Source organism: Balaenoptera ricei, chromosome 16 (assembly GCF_028023285.1).
Source record: "Balaenoptera ricei isolate mBalRic1 chromosome 16, mBalRic1.hap2, whole genome shotgun sequence".
NCBI classification, from domain to species: Eukaryota; Metazoa; Chordata; class Mammalia; order Artiodactyla; family Balaenopteridae; genus Balaenoptera; species Balaenoptera ricei.
This window is the reverse complement of record NC_082654.1, coordinates 9,315,388-9,335,188: the sequence shown is the minus strand read 5'-3', so window position 1 is coordinate 9,335,188 and position 19,801 is coordinate 9,315,388. Positions and strand designations below refer to the sequence as shown.

General features: G+C 55.0%; 1 protein-coding gene across 1 annotated transcript in view; it reads left to right on the top strand.

The window, feature by feature from the left end:
• The first annotated feature begins 1,971 nt into the window (after nucleotides 1-1,971).
• DMBT1 (deleted in malignant brain tumors 1) overlaps nucleotides 1,972-19,801 on the top strand; it is a 54,384-nt gene continuing 36,554 nt past the window's right edge. Inside the window, 12 exon segments of the mRNA XM_059900747.1 lie at nucleotides 1,972-2,068; nucleotides 2,886-3,118; nucleotides 3,120-3,192; nucleotides 5,247-5,276; nucleotides 5,502-5,509; nucleotides 6,941-7,314; nucleotides 9,730-10,112; nucleotides 10,888-10,917; nucleotides 11,143-11,150; nucleotides 12,581-12,932; nucleotides 15,444-15,755; nucleotides 18,253-18,580. Of these exon segments, the coding sequence (XP_059756730.1) occupies nucleotides 1,972-2,068; nucleotides 2,886-3,118; nucleotides 3,120-3,192; nucleotides 5,247-5,276; nucleotides 5,502-5,509; nucleotides 6,941-7,314; nucleotides 9,730-10,112; nucleotides 10,888-10,917; nucleotides 11,143-11,150; nucleotides 12,581-12,932; nucleotides 15,444-15,755; nucleotides 18,253-18,580 (2,228 nt within the window).

Here is a 19,801-nt window from a genome sequence, read left to right as displayed (position 1 = left end):
AGTGTCACCTGCCATTGCTGGTAGAACACCGTTTGTCTTTTGGGGCAACTGGCTGAAGAGCAGGTGTGTGGGCAGCTGCAGTCAGACTCGGTTCTTGTCTGCTTTCTAAGTCGTCGTCTAAATCTGTGTGGAGATGATGGAGGCAAATTCAGAGACGTATCCATGAGCACATCTCCCGGATGCTCATCCTTGGTCACGTCTCAAACTGACACATCAAGCAATGAGCAGTCGGGCACAGTCTCCACTTTGTGCCACGCTGCCCCTCCGTGCCGTCCCCTTAGGCCGGACATCCTCCCCTTCGTCCGTGGAGAGGGTTCAGACTAGGCGCCCATCCACGCAATCCTTAAACTTCACTGAGATAGATGCATTCTGTATGGCAGAAAAGAGAGTACCTGAGAGCATGAAATAAGCTGGGTGCCTCCCGAGCATAGATCACATCCTGGGACTATATCTAGTGTTAGAGGGCCTGGTAAGGAGACATGTACTTTAATACATCTAATATTACTGAACACCCCATATCCGACCCACTTGTTTTAAAGGTCTATTGCAAAACCCCAAACACTTTCAGCAAGAATGCTGCAGGCACAGAAACCCAACATTGAACCACAGCACCCCGTGGCATTGTTGTGAGGTGAACTTCAAGCCAGTTTCTGTGACTGTAGATCATTTACAAACAGCAGAATCGCCTAAGATGAATTTGATTTCTTTCTAGATCCGTGGCTTCTCCACACCACAGATGATGGTAAGATATTTTTTCTTTATTTGTCTTCCCCGGGGTTTTGCTCTCTGGCTGGGTCGGCCAGGGTTACTTGAGGCTGAGTGCAGTCTTGGCCACAGAGCAAGTGCCTGCCCTTTAGAATGCAGGGATGGAGCGGGAGGGGTCAAGGGGTTCAGAGATCCTCTGCGTGTCCCAGACACATACTCAGCCAGTTTCATCTGTCATTCTCCTTCCTTCTTCTCTCTACCTCTCAGTTATTCATTGCATGAGATTACCTTCAGCTTGGTGTCAAGAGAGAGAGGTGAAAAAAAATCAGTGCCTCTTCTCACCATGAATGTCAGTTCTATCAAAGATAGCTAACATCTCCCAAGCATTTGCTTTGTACCCTGCACAAAATTATTTTCATACACCAAATGAGTTAATATATAAAAAAGCATTTAAAAGACTGGCTGGCACATAATAAGTGCTCAACTAATGCACATAGTAAGTGCTATTATCATGAAATCTTTCCAACAACACTTTGAGGTAAGTAGTATAATCACCTTCCTTGTGCAGATGGGGAAACCGGGGCATTGTAAGGTAACTTGTCAAGTTCTGTGTCTAAGGTCACATGGTGGGTCAGTGGCCGGGCAGAGATTTGATCCCAGAACAGGTGCCTTTGCCTCTGTCCAGGATTCTTTCTAAATGTGTCATCTCTTCTCCTCCTGTGAGGATATGCACACTTTGCACCAAATTTGATACGTCAGGGTCCTTCGTGTGCTCACTTGGGGCAGCTGATCCTGCCATTGAGTCTTAGCTGTTTTGAGGCCAATCCCTGCCCTTTCAGAGCATGCCCTGAGAGTCCAGAAGTGGCCTGGGAGGGACTTGAGGGACAGCTTTCTGGTGATTGACCTCCAGCAAGGCACAGGCCGAGGCTGAGATCTCTTCTGCAGGGACCTTTCACAGGAGTGACCAGAAGGGGACAGCAGGAGGGGCTAAGGGAGCCCAGAATGCACCTTGGGAAAACCCAACAGATAGTCCATTTGGCCTTTCCTCCCTCTTTCCCTGACCCCTACCCTGACAACAACCATGGGCGCCACCTGCCCCTTTCTCTTCCATCCCATGCTAACCTCTCTGATCACTTCCCGACCAAAAATTTCTCATAACCTCAGACTAACCACTGACAAGGCTCCTGTTGTCAGGACGCTGCTGGATCCCTCAAAACCTGCTGCCTGTTCTCCTTGCGTCATCAGCGTGGGTGATTCTACAGGATCATGTCAGGCAGGAACACGGTGCCCACTGACTCCCCAGTCATGGTCATCCTTCTGGTGAGAATCAGGCTCTCTAAGCCCCTCACAGGAGGCTCAAAAGGTAGCTTGAGGCCCACTCTTGGACATGTGCCATCTTGGGCTTGACCCTGATGGGAGTGCAGAGTACATCGAGGCATTTGGAACAGAAACGTGACTTGCACATGTCTGTACTTTATATAAAGATAAAACTTGAGGTGGTCTGGGGGAGACAGATGCATCAGCTCAGCACAGGAACTGGCACAGAGTAGGCACCTCAGGAATGCTGGTTGAATCAGTGGGTGTGGATGGATTCGAGACGGGAAGGGCAGGGGCAGGGAGATGAACAGGCAGGCCCCTGGGCAAGGCCAGGTTCAAGAGAAGAAAGACCTAACCTTGCAAAATGGCGGTGGAGTAAAAACGGAAAGACGACCTTGGTGACAGGCTGGGTATAAGGGGTGGGGAGAAGGAGGAATCAAATATTATGCCCACATTTCCAACGCAGTTAACGTGGAATGTGATGACACTGCTCATTCAAATGGAGGAAAGAGCCTGTGTTCAGTGTGGGCCAGGGTCGGCCGGGGCAGGGGATGGGATCTAGGAGCCCATTTGAAAACGCTGGTCCAGAGCTTGGGGCTGGGCTGGTCAGGGCTGATCAGGCCTGGAGAGATGGAAGTGGGGGTCTCCTTCCTGGAAAGCTCTCAGAGTACATGAGGCCCTCCAGGTGGGGAAGAGAAGAGGGCTGAGACGGCACTGGGGGAGCTGCCATGTATAAGGTCCTGAGAGAGGACAAACGTCGGTCCAGGAGAGGGGACAGAGGAGGGAGGGCAGAGGGTGCCGGCTGGTGAAAGCCGGGGCGGCAGAGAGCGTGACGGCAAGGGCTTTCCACCGTGTCCACGCAGTGTGGCCGGGCAATGGAGGTGACCGGTGTCAGGGCCAGGTGGAGTTCCTGTACCAAGGCTGCTGGGACACCGTGTGTGACGACAGCTGGGACGCCCGGGATGCAGACGTTGTTTGCCCACAGCTCGGCTGTGGCCATTCACTGCCAGCCCTGGGTGGGACCCACCCTGGTCAGGGCTCAGGGGACGTTCTCGTGGGCACCGTGCACTGGTTGGGAAGGGAGCAACCCCTGCCCCGCCCAGTTGCCCCACAGCGGGTGGTGCGACCGTGAACATGGCCACGGGGAGCACGCTGGAGTCGGGCGCTCAGGTAGCGCAGACGTCACTGGCACTGTCACCTGTGCCACCCTGAAGACAGGGCTCCCGAGGTCCTCAGTGTCGTGACACATACCCGGAACACTCTGCAGTTTACCTGCTCTACTCGTATTTGATGTTAGGGGGCAGGTGTCACTGTCCCTTCTCACAGATAAAGAAATGGAGGTTCAGAGAGGGCAGGCGACTTGCCTGAGCTTGCTGGTGCCATCCCCCGGGGCGCATGACCCTGTGAACAGCATTGCAACCATCCCTGGCCTGGGATGACCAAACACCTTCCTAAGTGGTACCTTCTCATCCTTTTAAATGCGAGGAAGAAGGATTGGGGAGTTTTGGTCTTTAAAACTTAAATCTATACCAAAAGCAAACTAAGCAGTAACCAATATGTTCTCTTTATCGGTGATTAAATGACAAATGAAGGATATTTACAGCCTCAGTGAAGAAGAGAAATCCTCCCTGACTTAACCCGGAAAATCCCAACATTTCTCCTTTATGCTCAGAGTGCTGGTGGGTCTTCTAGCACCAATGGGTCCTTTAATCCACAAAGAAGCCTCTAAGGATGCCACCCGTCTTGTGTGCCCCAAAGGGGAGCTTCTAGTCAAATTATCCATCTTTAGAGCAACCTCTGGCATTTACTGTGTGGACTGCTGTGTGTACATGCATGTCACTGTGCACAGGATGCGACCATGACAATGCAGCTGTCACATGAGAATGTGTCCCCAAGAGAGCATGTCTGTCCGAACAATCACTTTGGAGGAGGTTATTTTGACATTTGGGGCTGCATCTTTGGAAACTGCCTTTCCTCCTAGTTGGGACCACATTCAGGAATATCTCAGTGATGGTAGGTATTGTCATTTGAGACTATGTTTGAGCCATAGAAATAGGCAGTTGGTATTTGAAGTTTAATCTTGTGGATAGATTTGGGCAGTTCATCAAAGGGTGATATTTTGGATGGATATTGTGGAAGCATAGGAGGTGGTGAATGTCTGGAGCCAAGAATGTCCCTGGTGGCCTCCAGCATTGAATGAGGGCTGACAGAGTGACAGAGAGATGGGTTCTGCTTCACAAGGAAGACAACCTTTGGGCAGTGGGCAGGGCTTCCAGATCTTTGTATCCAGCCCCTTTTCTGAGCCAAGGTGCAGAGGGTCAACCCTCCCGGAGGAGAGCCAACATCAAATGACCTTTCCTTCTCTCCATTCTGTAGCTTTGTTTGTCACGGAGGAACCCTCAACAGCAAGTGCAGCAGAAGGTAAAGTTTGTTATGTGGGATCCCTGTGGGCTCATTACCTTACTGCACCCAGAGGTCCATCTCTGATCCAGAAGAGGGGCGGAAGGTGTAAGAGATGGGGGTGCTCAGCTTTCAAGGGTAGGGACTTCTGAACAAGGCCTCAGGCCTGAGAAGGTGTCTCTTCCATGCACCTTGACTCTGAGAAAGGGGAGGAATCAACCTGCAGAGGCATCTCCAAGGAGCTCCAAGATGGAGCTTGGTGTTCTGTCTCCAAGAGGGTCTTATTGCCCATGCTCAGAGCCCACCATGTGGTCCTCACCAATGCATGCTGACCTCTGGTCAGGCTAGGGTCCTGGGTCTCTGGCTGCACAGCCTGCAGAGGCAGCTGCATACCCGTTGAGGGGGCCACCTTGTCTGTGCCCTTTCCTGAGCCCATATGAGGCCACACTGATTTCTTTTCACTATACGGGAACCATGACCTTTCAGCCTGTGGACATCAGAGGTCCCGTAAACCCCCCTGGGGGTACCCCAAGTAGGAGAGCTGGGAGGTCAGCCAGTAGAGCCTGAGGTTCTGGCAGCCTGGGCTTGGGGAAGGAAAGTCTCTGTTCATTTCCCTGTGATGAAGGTTAACTCATGGCCATGTTCAAAGTGACCCCCTGCCCGGGGAACTGTGGCCATTAGAAATGGTGTGAGTCTGGAACCTGCCTTAGACCTGTGACCTCAAGAGAGACATGAAGCGGTGTCCTTGTGTCGTCCTCATCCCCCTTTGCCCCTGTTGTGCCCCTTCTGTGCAAGGTGTCTGATCTGCCTTCTCTCTCTTCCAGCTTCCCGGCCCCAGTCCACGCTCCTGCCAGGTGAGTCCTGCTGCCTCTTGACTCCGGGGTGTCCCCTCCCTCCCCACTCACCGCCACAGACTCCAGCCAGGAGCCCCAGGTGGGGCGAGTGGACGTTTTCCACCTCTCAGCACCTGCCCTGGTCACCCTAGAGCGAGCAGACGCTTCCAGAGGAGCCATAGCACAAGGATCCTCGGGTCTGGCTCAGCGATTTCAGGACATTGTGGCTACACAGTGTCTCCCCAGAGCTTTGGGTGACAGGGAGGCCTGTCCTGGGCTCATTTCTGCTCGAAAGCATTGTCTAGACCGAGAGTTATGTGTGCAGGGAGAACAGGGCTGTTTCAGGTCCCCCACCCCCGCGGAGTCCAAAAGGGATACTTTCCCCAGAGAGCACTCAGTCAGGAGAGCGAGCAAATTGCTCTTGTGGAGTGTGGCGCCTCATCGCCATGCCGAGGACATTTGAGGGCATGATCTGGCTCACCGCAAGCCTTCAGCAAAGGCCTCTTCCTCCCCCAGGCAGTGGAGATTCTCAGACCCTCCTTTCCCTGATGTGAGTGACAGGGCACTAGACCGACCTTGACTCTAGACACCTTCTTTCTAATCCTGCTGTGTCTTCCCTTCAGGTTGGTGGACTTCCGCAACTCCTGCCTATGGTAAGCATCACTTGGATCCTGCCGTAACGCTCCAGTCATCAGGCCTGGGTGCAGTTCCTGACTCTTGGTTGGAGCCTCTGAGCTCACCACCTCATCTAATGTGGAGGGTTCCTTTCGCGTGCCGCAGTTATGGAGAACCTTCACCTCCCAGTTGTGGCATACATGACTGAGAATGCTTTTGTTGCCAAGTGATAGGATCCCAACTCACACTCTCTTGAGTTGGGGGTGGTAGTGGCGGCCGAAATAACTTCCATAGCTAAGAGGTGGTCGGTCTTCAGGTAGTGCTGGATCCAGAAGTTCTAGTAGAGCTTTCCCCCTGCACTTTTCTTACCTCTATTTTCTTATGTTTATGGACTTCGCTCTCAGCTTGCTTCCTGCCAAGGGGCAGTTGTCAGCCACAGGTCTACAGCCCAGGAGGGGAGAGAGTCTGGTTTTTTTTGTAGCTCTTCAGTGGACAAGCCCTAGAAGGACTCTGATCCGCCTCCTACCAACAGATGCCTTCTCCCTAATCATGTCCATGTGCTCTGATGATTTTCAGTGGGTGCATGGCTTGTTCAAGAGTCAGCTGAAGTTTGGGGTTTGAAAATGACATGAGTGAGTGCTCAGCGGAAAAGTAGTCTTCAGAATACACTTGGGCCTGATGGAGTGGGTTCCCATGTGGGAGTGAACATCTGAAGGTGGCCCCTTGGCGGGGTCTGGGAAGCTGTCTCTGGTGGTCTCCTGCTGCAGGGGCTCAAGTTCATCCCAGGGGTCCCTGGGGATTCAGGCTGCGGGCTTCCCCTCTTCCCACCTCCATCCCAAGGCTGGGATCAGCCACTGAATCCTGGGCCTTCAGGGGAACCCATCAGAGAACATGCGTCGCTCAGTCCACAGCCAAGGATTCTATCAAACAGCCCCGTGAGGATAAACGATGATGGCCAGGCTCAGTCAGGTCCTCTGGAAGGAAAACATTAGCTTGATCTCAGAAGTCTTCCCCTGGAAGGATTCTGAATCTCGTTGAGTCCTCCGGACCTCTTCCTCCGGAAGACACAGGAGAGTGCATTTTCCCGTCTCCTTCCAGGAACGGAATCAGGTTTGGCCCTGAGGCTGGTGAATGGAGGTGACAGGTGTCAGGGCCGGGTGGAGGTCCTGTACCGAGGCTCCTGGGGCACCGTGTGTGACGACAGCTGGGACACCAATGACGCCAACGTGGTCTGCAGGCAGCTGGGCTGTGGCTGGGCCACGTCAGCCCCAGGAAATGCCCGGTACGGTCAGGGCTCAGGGCCCATCGTCCTGGACGACGTGGGTTGCTCGGGGCACGAGAGCTACCTGTGGAGCTGCCCTCACAACCCCTGGAACACACACAACTGTGGACACAGCGAGGACGCCAGTGTCGTCTGCTCAGGTTGGTCTCAAATAAGCTGGGTGTCCCTCTCTGGGGGTGTCGTTTCCTTCTGATATTCTGAATCTCTTTTAAAGCATGTTTACATTTCTTGCTTCCTTAAATCACTTTGTCTCTCTGCTAAGAATTAGTATGAGCTTTCTGACAAGCTGCCAGGCACGTAGCTGGTGAATTAGAACAAAGAACCAAACTGAAAGTGACTTGAAGCCATTTTCTCCATGCCACAGTGCAAGCCAGAGGCAAAAGAGGCTAGTTCTGTCAGGAGGTCTGTGAATGGAGGTCAGGGCCCAGGACTGCAGGTGGCCCAGGGTTTGGTTCCTGAGCCCTGGACGGTAGCCCCTCCAGGGAACCGGGATGCACTGTCTGGGCACCGGGTCTGCCGTGTGCAGGGCAGTGGCCCCTGGGTGTCCTGCTGGGCACAGCCTTGTCATCACCTATGGTCTGGCCTGGCAGATCTCACACAGGATTTGAACTTCGAACTGGACCCCTGTCTTGCTGCCTCAGTGGGCCCATAAAAGCTGTGAGGCTGATGACTGATTTGGGTCCACTCGGTCATGTAGACACAGAGCTAATCACCTTGACATTGGAAATAAGGGATGCTGGGCTGCCTGGACCTGTGAGGAGGAGCATCTTTTGGGGGGTGAGGATGGCAGAGGTCCCACCCTGCGTGGCAGGGCTCAGGCATGGACCGAGCGTCTCACCTGCTCAGCGTCGTCCCCCTTTGCCCGTGTCGTGCCCCTTCTGTGCAAGGTGTCTGATCTGCCTTCTCTCTCTCCCAGGTGACAGGCCCCAGTCCACGCTCCTGCCAGGTGAGTCCTGCTGCCTCTTGACTCCGGGGTGTCCCCTCCCTCCCCACTCACCGCCACAGACTCCAGCCAGGAGCCCCAGGTGGGGCGAGTGGACGTTTTCCACCTCTCAGCACCTGCCCTGGTCACCCTAGAGCGAGCAGACGCTTCCAGAGGAGCCATAGCGCAAGGATCCTCGGGTCTGGCTCAGCGATTTCAGGACATTGTGGCTACACAGTGTCTCCCCAGAGCTTTGGGTGACAGGGAGGCCTGTCCTGGGCTCATTTCTGCTCGAAAGCATTGTCTAGACCGAGAGTTATGTGTGCGGGGAGAACAGGGCTGTTTCAGGTCCCCCACCCCCGCGGAGTCCAAAAGGGATACTTTCCCCAGAGAACACTCAGTCAGGAGAGCGAGCAAATTGCTCTTGTGGAGTGTGGCGCCTCATCGCCATGCCGAGGACATTTGAGGGCATGATCTGGCTCACGGCAAGCCTTCAGCAAAGGCCTCTTCCTCCCCCAGGCAGTGGAGATTCTCAGACCCTCCTTTCCCTGATGTGAGTGACAGGGCACTAGACCGACCTTGACTCTAGACACCTTCTTTCTAATCCTGCTGTGTCTTCCCTTCAGGTTGGTGGACTTCCGCAACTCCTACCAATGGTAAGCATCACTTGGATCCTGCCGTAACGCTCCAGTCATCAGGCCTGGGTGCAGTTCCTGACTCTTGGTTGGAGCCTCTGAGCTCACCACCTCATCTAATGTGGAGGGTTCCTTTCACGTGCCGCAGTTATGGAGAACCTTCACCTCCCAGTTGTGGCATACATGACTGAGAATGCTTTTGTTGCCAAGTGATAGGATCCCAACTCACACTCTCTTGAGTTGGGGGTGGGAGAGGGGGCCGAAATGACTTCCATAGCTAAGAGGTGGTCGGTCTTCAGGTAGTGCTGGATCCAGAAGTTCCAGTAGAGCTTTTCCCCTGCACTTTTCTTACTTCTATTTTCTTATGTTTATGGACTTCGCTCTCAGCTTTCTTCCTGCCAAGGGGCAGTTGTCAGCCACAGGTGTAAGCCCAGGAGGGGAGAGAGTCTGGTTTTTTTTGTAGCTCTTCAGTGGACAAGCCCTAGAAGGACTCTGATCCGCCTCCTACCAACAGATGCCTTCTCCCTAATCATGTCCATGTGCTCTGATGATTTTCAGTGGGTGCATGGCTTGTTCAAGAGTCAGCTTAAGTTTGGGGTTTGAAAATGCCATGAGTGAGTGCTCAGTGAAAAGTAGTCTTCAGAATACACTTGGACCTGATGAAGTGGGTTCCCATGTGGGAGTGAACATCTGAAGGTGGCCCCTTGGCGGGGTCTGGGAAGCTGTCTCTGGTGGTCTCCTGCTGCAGGGGCTCAAGTTCATCCCAGTGGTCCCTGGGGATTCAGGCTGCGGGCTTCCCCTCTTCCCACCTCCATCCCAAGGCTGGGATCAGCCACTGAATCCTGGGCCTTCAGGGGAACCCATCAGAGAACATGCGTCGTTCAGTCCACAGCCAAGGGTTCTATCAAACAGCCCCGTGAGGATAAATGATGATCGCCAGGCTCAGTCAGGTCCTCTGGAAGGAAAACATTAGCTTGATCTCAGAAGTCTTTCCCTGGAAGGATTCTGCATCTCGTTGAGTCCTCCGGACCTCTTCCTCCGGAAGACACAGGAGAGTGCATTTTCCCATCTCCTTCCAGGAACTGAATCAGGTTTGGCCCTGAGGCTGGTGAATGGAGGTGACAGGTGTCAGGGCCGGGTGGAGGTCCTGTACCGAGGCTCCTGGGGCACCGTGTGTGACGACAGCTGGGAAACCAACGACGCCAACGTGGTCTGCAGGCAGCTGGGCTGTGGCTGGGCCACGTCGGCCCCAGGAAATGCCCGGTACGGTCAGGGCTCAGGGCCCATCGTCCTGGACGACGTGGGCTGCTCGGGGCACGAGAGCTACCTGTGGAGCTGCCCTCACCGTGGCTGGAACACACACAACTGTGGACACAGCGAGGACGCCAGTGTCGTCTGCTCAGGTTGGTCTCAAATAAGCTGCGTGTCCCTCTCTGGGGGTGCCGTTTCCTTCTGACATTCTGAATCCCTTTTAAAGCATGTTTACATTACTCGCTTCCTTAAATCACCCTGTCTCTCTGCTAAGAATTAGTGTGAGCTTTCTGACAAGCTGCCAGGCATGTAGCTGGTGAATTAGAACAAAGAACCAAACTGAAAGTGACTTGAAGCCATTTTCTCCATGCCACAGTGCAAGCCAGAGGCAAAAGAGGCTAGTTCTGTCAGGAGGTCTGTGAATGGAGGTCATGGCCTAGCATTGCAGGTGACCCAGGGTTTGGTTGCTGAGCCCTGGACGGTAGCCCCTCCAGGGAACCGGGATGCACTGTCTGGGCACCGGGTCTGCCGTGTGCAGGGCAGTGGCCCCTGGGTGTCCTGCTGGGCACAGCCTTGTCATCACCTATGGTCTGGCCTGACAGATCACACGTGGGATTTGAACTTCGAACTGGACCCCTGTCTTGCTGCCTCAGTGGGCCCATAAAAGCTGTGAGGCTGATGACTGGTTTGGGTCCACTCGGTCATGTAGACACAGAGCTAATCACCTTGACATTGGAAATAAGGGATGCTGGGCTGCCTGGACCTGTCAGGAGGAGCATTTTTGGGGGGTGAGGATGGCAGAGGTCCCACCCTGCGTGGCAGGGCTCAGGCATGGACCGAGCATCTCACCTGCTCAGCGTCGACCCCCTTTGCCCGTGTCGTGCCCCTTCTGTGCAAGGTGTCTGATCTGCCTTCTCTCTCTCCCAGGTGACAGGCCCCAGTCCACGCTCCTGCCAGGTGAGTCCTGCTGCCTCTTGACTCCGGGGTGTCCCCTCCCTCCCCACTCACCGCCACAGACTCCAGCCAGGAGCCCCAGGTGGGGCGAGTGGACGTTTTCCACCTCTCAGCACCTGCCCTGGTCACCCTAGAGCGAGCAGACGCTTCCAGAGGAGCCATAGCGCAAGGATCCTCATGTCTGGCTCAGAGATTTCAGGACATTGTGGCTACACAGTGTCTCCCCAGAGCTTTGGGTGACAGGGAGGCCTGTCCTGGGCTCATTTCTGCTCGAAAGCATTGTCTAGACCGAGAGTTATGTGTGCGGGGAGAACAGGGCTGTTTCAGTTCCCCCACCCCCCGCGGAGTCCAAAAGGGATACTTTCCCCAGAGAGCACTCAGTCAGGAGAGCGAGCTCGTTGCTCTTGTGGAGTGTGGCGCCTCATCGCCATGCCGTGGACATTTGAGGGCATGATCTGGCTCACCGCAAGCCTTCAGCAAAGGCCTCTTCCTCCCCCAGGCAGTGGAGATTCTCAGACCCTCCTTTCCCTGATGTGAGTGACAGGGCACTAGACCGACCTTGACTCTAGACACCTTCTTTCTAATCCTGCTGTGTCTTCCCTTCAGGTTGGTGGACTTCCGCAACTCCTGCCTATGGTAAGCATCACTTGGATCCTGCCGTAACGCTCCAGTCATCAGGCCTGGGTGCAGTTCCTGACTCTTGGTTGGAGCCTCTGAGCTCACCACCTCATCTAATGTGGAGGGTTCCTTTCGCGTGCCGCAGTTATGGAGAACCTTCACCTCCCAGTTGTGGCATACATGACTGAGAATGCTTTTGTTGCCAAGTGATAGGATCCCAACTCACACTCTCTTGAGTTGGGGGTGGGAGAGGGGGCCGCAATGACTTCCATAGCTAAGAGGTGGTCCATCTTCAGGTAGTGCTGGATCCAGAAGTTCCAGTAGAGCTTTTCCCCTGCACTTTTCTTACTTCTATTTTCTTATGTTTATGGACTTCGCTCTCAGCTTTCTTCCTGCCAAGGGGCAATTGTCAGCCACAGGTGTAAGCCCAGGAGGGGAGAGAGTCTGGTTTTCTTGTAGCTCTTCAGTGGACAAGCCCTAGAAGGACTCTGATCCACCTCCTACCAACAGATGCCTTCTCCCTAATCATGTCCATGTGCTCTGATGATTTTCAGTGGGTGCATGGCTTGTTCAAGAGTCAGCTGAAGTTTGGGGTTTGAAAATGACATGAGTGGGTGCTCAGCGGAAAAGTAGTCTTCAGAATACACTTGGGCCTGATGGAGTGGGTTCCCATGTGGGAGTGAACATCTGAAGGTGGCCCCTTGGCGGGGTCTGGGAAGCTGTCTCTGGTGGTCTCCTGCTGCAGGGGCTCAAGTTCATCCCAATGGTCCCTGGGGATTCAGGCTGTGGGCTTCCCCTCTTCCCACCTCCATCCCAAGGCTGGGATCAGCCACTGAATCCTGGGCCTTCAGGGGAACCCATCAGAGAACATGCGTCGCTCAGTCCACAGCCAAGGGTTCTATCAAACAGCCCCGTGAGGATAAACGATGATGGCCAGGCTCAGTCAGGTCCTCTGGAAGGAAAACATTAGCTTGATCTCAGAAGTCTTCCCCTGGAAGGATTCTGCATCTCGTTGAGTCCTCCGGACCTCTTCCTCCGGAAGACACAGGAGAGTGCATTTTCCCGTCTCCTTCCAGGAACGGAATCAGGTTTGGCCCTGAGGCTGGTGAATGGAGGTGACAGGTGTCAGGGCCGGGTGGAGGTCCTGTACCGAGGCTCCTGGGGCACCGTGTGTGACGACAGCTGGGACACCAATGACGCCAACGTGGTCTGCAGGCAGCTGGGCTGTGGCTGGGCCACGTCAGCCCCAGGAAATGCCCGGTACGGTCAGGGCTCAGGGCCCATCGTCCTGGACGACGTGGGTTGCTCGGGGCACGAGAGCTACCTGTGGAGCTGCCCTCACAACCCCTGGAACACACACAACTGTGGACACAGCGAGGACGCCAGTGTCGTCTGCTCAGGTTGGTCTCAAATAAGCTGGGTGTCCCTCTCTGGGGGTGTCGTTTCCTTCTGATATTCTGAATCTCTTTTAAAGCATGTTTACATTTCTTGCTTCCTTAAATCACTTTGTCTCTCTGCTAAGAATTAGTATGAGCTTTCTGACAAGCTGCCAGGCACGTAGCTGGTGAATTAGAACAAAGAACCAAACTGAAAGTGACTTGAAGCCATTTTCTCCATGCCACAGTGCAAGCCAGAGGCAAAAGAGGCTAGTTCTGTCAGGAGGTCTGTGAATGGAGGTCAGGGCCCAGGACTGCAGGTGGCCCAGGGTTTGGTTCCTGAGCCCTGGACGGTAGCCCCTCCAGGGAACCGGGATGCACTGTCTGGGCACCGGGTCTGCCGTGTGCAGGGCAGTGGCCCCTGGGTGTCCTGCTGGGCACAGCCTTGTCATCACTTACGGTCGGGCCTGACAGATCACACATGTGATTTGAACTTCGAACTGGACCCCTCAGTCTTGCTGCCTCAGTGGGCCCATAAAAGCTGTGAGGCTGATGACTGGTTTGGGTCCACTCACTTATCTAGACCCAGATTTAATCACCTTGACATTGGAAATAAGGGATGCTGGGCTGCCTGGACCTGTCAGGAGGAGCATTTTTGGGGGGTGAGGATGGCAGAGGTCCCACCCTGCGTGGCAGGGCTCAGGCATGGACCGAGCGTCTCACCTGCTCAGCGTCGTCCCCCTTTGCGCGTGTCGTGCCCCTTCTGTGCAAGGTGTCTGATCTGCCTTCTCTCTCTCCCAGGTGACAGGCCCCAGTCCACGCTCCTGCCAGGTGAGTCCTGCTGCCTCTTGACTCCGGGGTGTCCCCTCCCTCCCCACTCACCGCCACAGACTCCAGCCAGGAGCCCCAGGTGGGGCGAGTGGACGTTTTCCACCTCTCAGCACCTGCCCTGGTCACCCTAGAGCGAGCAGACGCTTCCAGAGGAGCCATAGCACAAGGATCCTCGGGTCTGGCTCAGCGATTTCAGGACATTGTGGCTACACAGTGTCTCCCCAGAGCTTTGGGTGACAGGGAGGCCTGTCCTGGGCTCATTTCTGCTCGAAAGCATTGTCTAGACCGAGAGTTATGTGTGCGGGGAGAACAGGGCTGTTTCAGGTCCCCCACCCCCGCGGAGTCCAAAAGGGATACTTTCCCCAGAGAGCACTCAGTCAGGAGAGCGAGCAAATTGCTCTTGTGGAGTGTGGCGCCTCATCGCCATGCCGAGGACATTTGAGGGCATGATCTGGCTCACCGCAAGCCTTCAGCAAAGGCCTCTTCCTCCCCCAGGCAGTGGAGATTCTCAGACCCTCCTTTCCCTGATGTGAGTGACAGGGCACTAGACCGATCTTGACTCTAGACACCTTCTTTCTAATCCTGCTGTGTCTTCCCTTCAGGTTGGTGGACTTCCGCAACTCCTGCCTATGGTAAGCATCACTTGGATCCTGCCGTAACGCCCCAGTCATCAGGCCTGGGTGCAGTTCCTGACTCTTGGTTGGAGCCTCTGAGCTCACCACCTCATCTAATGTGGAGGGTTCCTTTCGCGTGCCGCAGTTATGGAGAACCTTCACCTCCCAGTTGTGGCATACATGACTGAGAATGCTTTTGTTGCCAAGTGATAGGATCCCAACTCACACTCTCTTGAGTTGGGGGTGGTAGTGGCGGCCGAAATGACTTCCATAGCTAAGAGGTGGTCGGTCTTCAGGTAGTGCTGGATCCAGAAGTTCTAGTAGAGCTTTCCCCCTGCACTTTTCTTACCTCTATTTTCTTATGTTTATGGACTTCGCTCTCAGCTTGCTTCCTGCCAAGGGGCAGTTGTCAGCCACAGGTCTACAGCCCCGGAGGGGAGAGAGTCTGGTTTTTTTTGTAGCTCTTCAGTGGACAAGCCCTAGAAGGACTCTGATCCGCCTCCTACCAACAGATGCCTTCTCCCTAATCATGTCCATGTGCTCTGATGATTTTCAGTGGGTGCATGGCTTGTTCAAGAGTCAGCTGAAGTTTGGGGTTTGAAAATGACATGAGTGAGTGCTCAGCGGAAAAGTAGTCTTCAGAATACACTTGGGCCTGATGGAGTGGGTTCCCATGTGGGAGTGAACATCTGAAGGTGGCCCCTTGGCGGGGTCTGGGAAGCTGTCTCTGGTGGTCTCCTGCTGCAGGGGCTCAAGTTCATCCCAATGGTCCCTGGGGATTCAGGCTGCGGGCTTCCCCTCTTCCCACCTCCATCCCAAGGCTGGGATCAGCCACTGAATCCTGGGCCTTCAGGGGAACCCATCAGAGAACATGCGTCGCTCAGTCCACAGCCAAGGGTTCTATCAAACAGCCCCGTGAGGATAAACGATGATGGCCAGGCTCAGTCAGGTCCTCTGGAAGGAAAACATTAGCTTGATCTCAGAAGTCTTCCCCTGGAAGGATTCTGAATCTCGTTGAGTCCTCCGGACCTCTTCCTCCGGAAGACACAGGAGAGTGCATTTTCCCGTCTCCTTCCAGGAACGGAATCAGGTTTGGCCCTGAGGCTGGTGAATGGAGGTGACAGGTGTCAGGGCCGGGTGGAGGTCCTGTACCGAGGCTCCTGGGGCACCGTGTGTGACGACAGCTGGGACACCAATGACGCCAACGTGGTCTGCAGGCAGCTGGGCTGTGGCTGGGCCACGTCAGCCCCAGGAAATGCCCGGTACGGTCAGGGCTCAGGGCCCATCGTCCTGGACGACGTGGGTTGCTCGGGGCACGAGAGCTACCTGTGGAGCTGCCCTCACAACCCCTGGAACACACACAACTGTGGACACAGCGAGGACGCCAGTGTCGTCTGCTCAGGTTGGTCTCAAATAAGCTGGGTGTCCCTCTCTGGGGGTGTCGTTTCCTTCTGATATTCTGAATCTCTTTTAAAGCATGTTTACATTTCTTGCTTCCTTAAATCACTTTGTCTCTCTGCTAAGAATTAGTATGAGCTTTCTGACAAGCTGCCAGGCACGTAGCTGGTGAATTAGAACAAAGAACCAAACTGAAAGTGACTTGAAGCCATTTTCTCCATGCCACAGTGCAAGCCAGAGGCAAAAGAGGCTAGTTCTGTCAGGAGGTCTGTGAATGGAGGTCAGGGCCCAGGACTGCAGGTGGCCCAGGGTTTGGTTCCTGAGCCCTGGACGGTAGCCCCTCCAGGGAACCGGGATGCACTGTCTGGGCACCGGGTCTGCCGTGTGCAGGGCAGTGGCCCCTGGGTGTCCTGCTGGGCACAGCCTTGTCATCACCTATGGTCTGGCCTGGCAGATCTCACACAGGATTTGAACTTCGAACTGGACCCCTGTCTTGCTGCCTCAGTGGGCCCATAAAAGCTGTGAGGCTGATGACTGATTTGGGTCCACTCGGTCATGTAGACACAGAGCTAATCACCTTGACATTGGAAATAAGGGATGCTGGGCTGCCTGGACCTGTGAGGAGGAGCATCTTTTGGGGGGTGAGGATGGCAGAGGTCCCACCCTGCGTGGCAGGGCTCAGGCATGGACCGAGCGTCTCACCTGCTCAGCGTCGTCCCCCTTTGCCCGTGTCGTGCCCCTTCTGTGCAAGGTGTCTGATCTGCCTTCTCTCTCTCCCAGGTGACAGGCCCCAGTCCACGCTCCTGCCAGGTGAGTCCTGCTGCCTCTTGACTCCGGGGTGTCCCCTCCCTCCCCACTCACCGCCACAGACTCCAGCCAGGAGCCCCAGGTGGGGCGAGTGGACGTTTTCCACCTCTCAGCACCTGCCCTGGTCACCCTAGAGCGAGCAGACGCTTCCAGAGGAGCCATAGCGCAAGGATCCTCATGTCTGGCTCTGCGATTTCAGGACATTGTGGCTACACAGTGTCTCCCCAGAGCTTTGGGTGACAGGGAGGTCTGTCCTGGGCTCATTTCTGCTCGAAAGCATTGTCTAGACCGAGAGTTATGTGTGCGGGGAGAACAGGGCTGTTTCAGGTCCCCCACCCCCCGCGGAGTCCAAAAGGGATACTTTCCCCAGAGAGCACTCAGTCAGGAGAGCGAGCTCGTTGCTCTTGTGGAGTGTGGCGCCTCATCGCCATGCCGTGGACATTTGAGGGCATGATCCGGCTCACGGCAAGCTCTCAGCAAAGGCCTCTTCCTCCCCCAGGCAGTGGAGATTCTCAGACCCTCCTTTCCCTGATGTGAGTGACAGTGCACTAGACCGATCTTGACTCTAGACACCTTCTTTCTAATCCTGCTGTGTCTTCCCTTCAGGTTGGTGGACTTCCGCAACTCCTGCCTATGGTAAGCATCACTTGGATCCTGCCGTAACGCCCCAGTCATCAGGCCTGGGTGCAGTTCCTGACTCTTGGTTGGAGCCTCTGAGCTCACCACCTCATCTAATGTGGAGGGTTCCTTTCGCGTGCCGCAGTTATGGAGAACCTTCACCTCCCAGTTGTGGCATACATGACTGAGAATGCTTTTGTTGCCAAGTGATAGGATCCCAACTCACACTCTCTTGAGTTGGGGGTGGGAGAGGGGGCCGCAATGACTTCCATAGCTAAGAGGTGGTCCATCTTCAGGTAGTGCTGGATCCAGAAGTTCCAGTAGAGCTTTTCCCCTGCACTTTTCTTACTTCTATTTTCTTATGTTTATGGACTTCGCTCTCAGCTTTCTTCCTGCCAAGGGGCAATTGTCAGCCACAGGTGTAAGCCCAGGAGGGGAGAGAGTCTGGTTTTCTTGTAGCTCTTCAGTGGACAAGCCCTAGAAGGACTCTGATCCACCTCCTACCAACAGATGCCTTCTCCCTAATCATGTCCATGTGCTCTGATGATTTTCAGTGGGTGCATGGCTTGTTCAAGAGTCAGCTGAAGTTTGGGGTTTGAAAATGACATGAGTGGGTGCTCAGCGGAAAAGTAGTCTTCAGAATACACTTGGGCCTGATGGAGTGGGTTCCCATGTGGGAGTGAACATCTGAAGGTGGCCCCTTGGCGGGGTCTGGGAAGCTGTCTCTGGTGGTCTCCTGCTGCAGGGGCTCAAGTTCATCCCAATGGTCCCTGGGGATTCAGGCTGCGGGCTTCCCCTCTTCCCACCTCCATCCCAAGGCTGGGATCAGCCACTGAATCCTGGGCCTTCAGGGGAACCCATCAGAGAACATGCGTCGCTCAGTCCACAGCCAAGGGTTCTATCAAACAGCCCCGTGAGGATAAACGATGATGGCCAGGCTCAGTCAGGTCCTCTGGAAGGAAAACATTAGCTTGATCTCAGAAGTCTTCCCCTGGAAGGATTCTGCATCTCGTTGAGTCCTCCGGACCTCTTCCTCCGGAAGACACAGGAGAGTGCATTTTCCCGTCTCCTTCCAGGAACGGAATCAGGTTTGGCCCTGAGGCTGGTGAATGGAGGTGACAGGTGTCAGGGCCGGGTGGAGGTCCTGTACCGAGGCTCCTGGGGCACCGTGTGTGACGACAGCTGGGACACCAATGACGCCAACGTGGTCTGCAGGCAGCTGGGCTGTGGCTGGGCCACGTCAGCCCCAGGAAATGCCCGGTACGGTCAGGGCTCAGGGCCCATCGTCCTGGACGACGTGGGTTGCTCGGGGCACGAGAGCTACCTGTGGAGCTGCCCTCACAACCCCTGGAACACACACAACTGTGGACACAGCGAGGACGCCAGTGTCGTCTGCTCAGGTTGGTCTCAAATAAGCTGGGTGTCCCTCTCTGGGGGTGTCGTTTCCTTCTGATATTCTGAATCTCTTTTAAAGCATGTTTACATTTCTTGCTTCCTTAAATCACTTTGTCTCTCTGCTAAGAATTAGTATGAGCTTTCTGACAAGCTGCCAGGCACGTAGCTGGTGAATTAGAACAAAGAACCAAACTGAAAGTGACTTGAAGCCATTTTCTCCATGCCACAGTGCAAGCCAGAGGCAAAAGAGGCTAGTTCTGTCAGGAGGTCTGTGAATGGAGGTCAGGGCCCAGGACTGCAGGTGGCCCAGGGTTTGGTTCCTGAGCCCTGGACGGTAGCCCCTCCAGGGAACCGGGATGCACTGTCTGGGCACCGGGTCTGCCGTGTGCAGGGCAGTGGCCCCTGGGTGTCCTGCTGGGCACAGCCTTGTCATCACTTACGGTCGGGCCTGACAGATCACACATGTGATTTGAACTTCGAACTGGACCCCTCAGTCTTGCTGCCTCAGTGGGCCCATAAAAGCTGTGAGGCTGATGACTGGTTTGGGTCCACTCACTTATCTAGACCCAGATTTAATCACCTTGACATTGGAAATAAGGGATGCTGGGCTGCCTGGACCTGTCAGGAGGAGCATTTTTGGGGGGTGAGGATGGCAGAGGTCCCACCCTGCGTGGCAGGGCTCAGGCATGGACCGAGCGTCTCACCTGCTCAGCGTCGTCCCCCTTTGCGCGTGTCGTGCCCCTTCTGTGCAAGGTGTCTGATCTGCCTTCTCTCTCTCCCAGGTGACAGGCCCCAGTCCACGCTCCTGCCAGGTGAGTCCTGCTGCCTCTTGACTCCGGGGTGTCCCCTCCCTCCCCACTCACCGCCACAGACTCCAGCCAGGAGCCCCAGGTGGGGCGAGTGGACGTTTTCCACCTCTCAGCACCTGCCCTGGTCACCCTAGAGCGAGCAGACGCTTCCAGAGGAGCCATAGCACAAGGATCCTCGGGTCTGGCTCAGCGATTTCAGGACATTGTGGCTACACAGTGTCTCCCCAGAGCTTTGGGTGACAGGGAGGCCTGTCCTGGGCTCATTTCTGCTCGAAAGCATTGTCTAGACCGAGAGTTATGTGTGCGGGGAGAACAGGGCTGTTTCAGGTCCCCCACCCCCGCGGAGTCCAAAAGGGATACTTTCCCCAGAGAGCACTCAGTCAGGAGAGCGAGCAAATTGCTCTTGTGGAGTGTGGCGCCT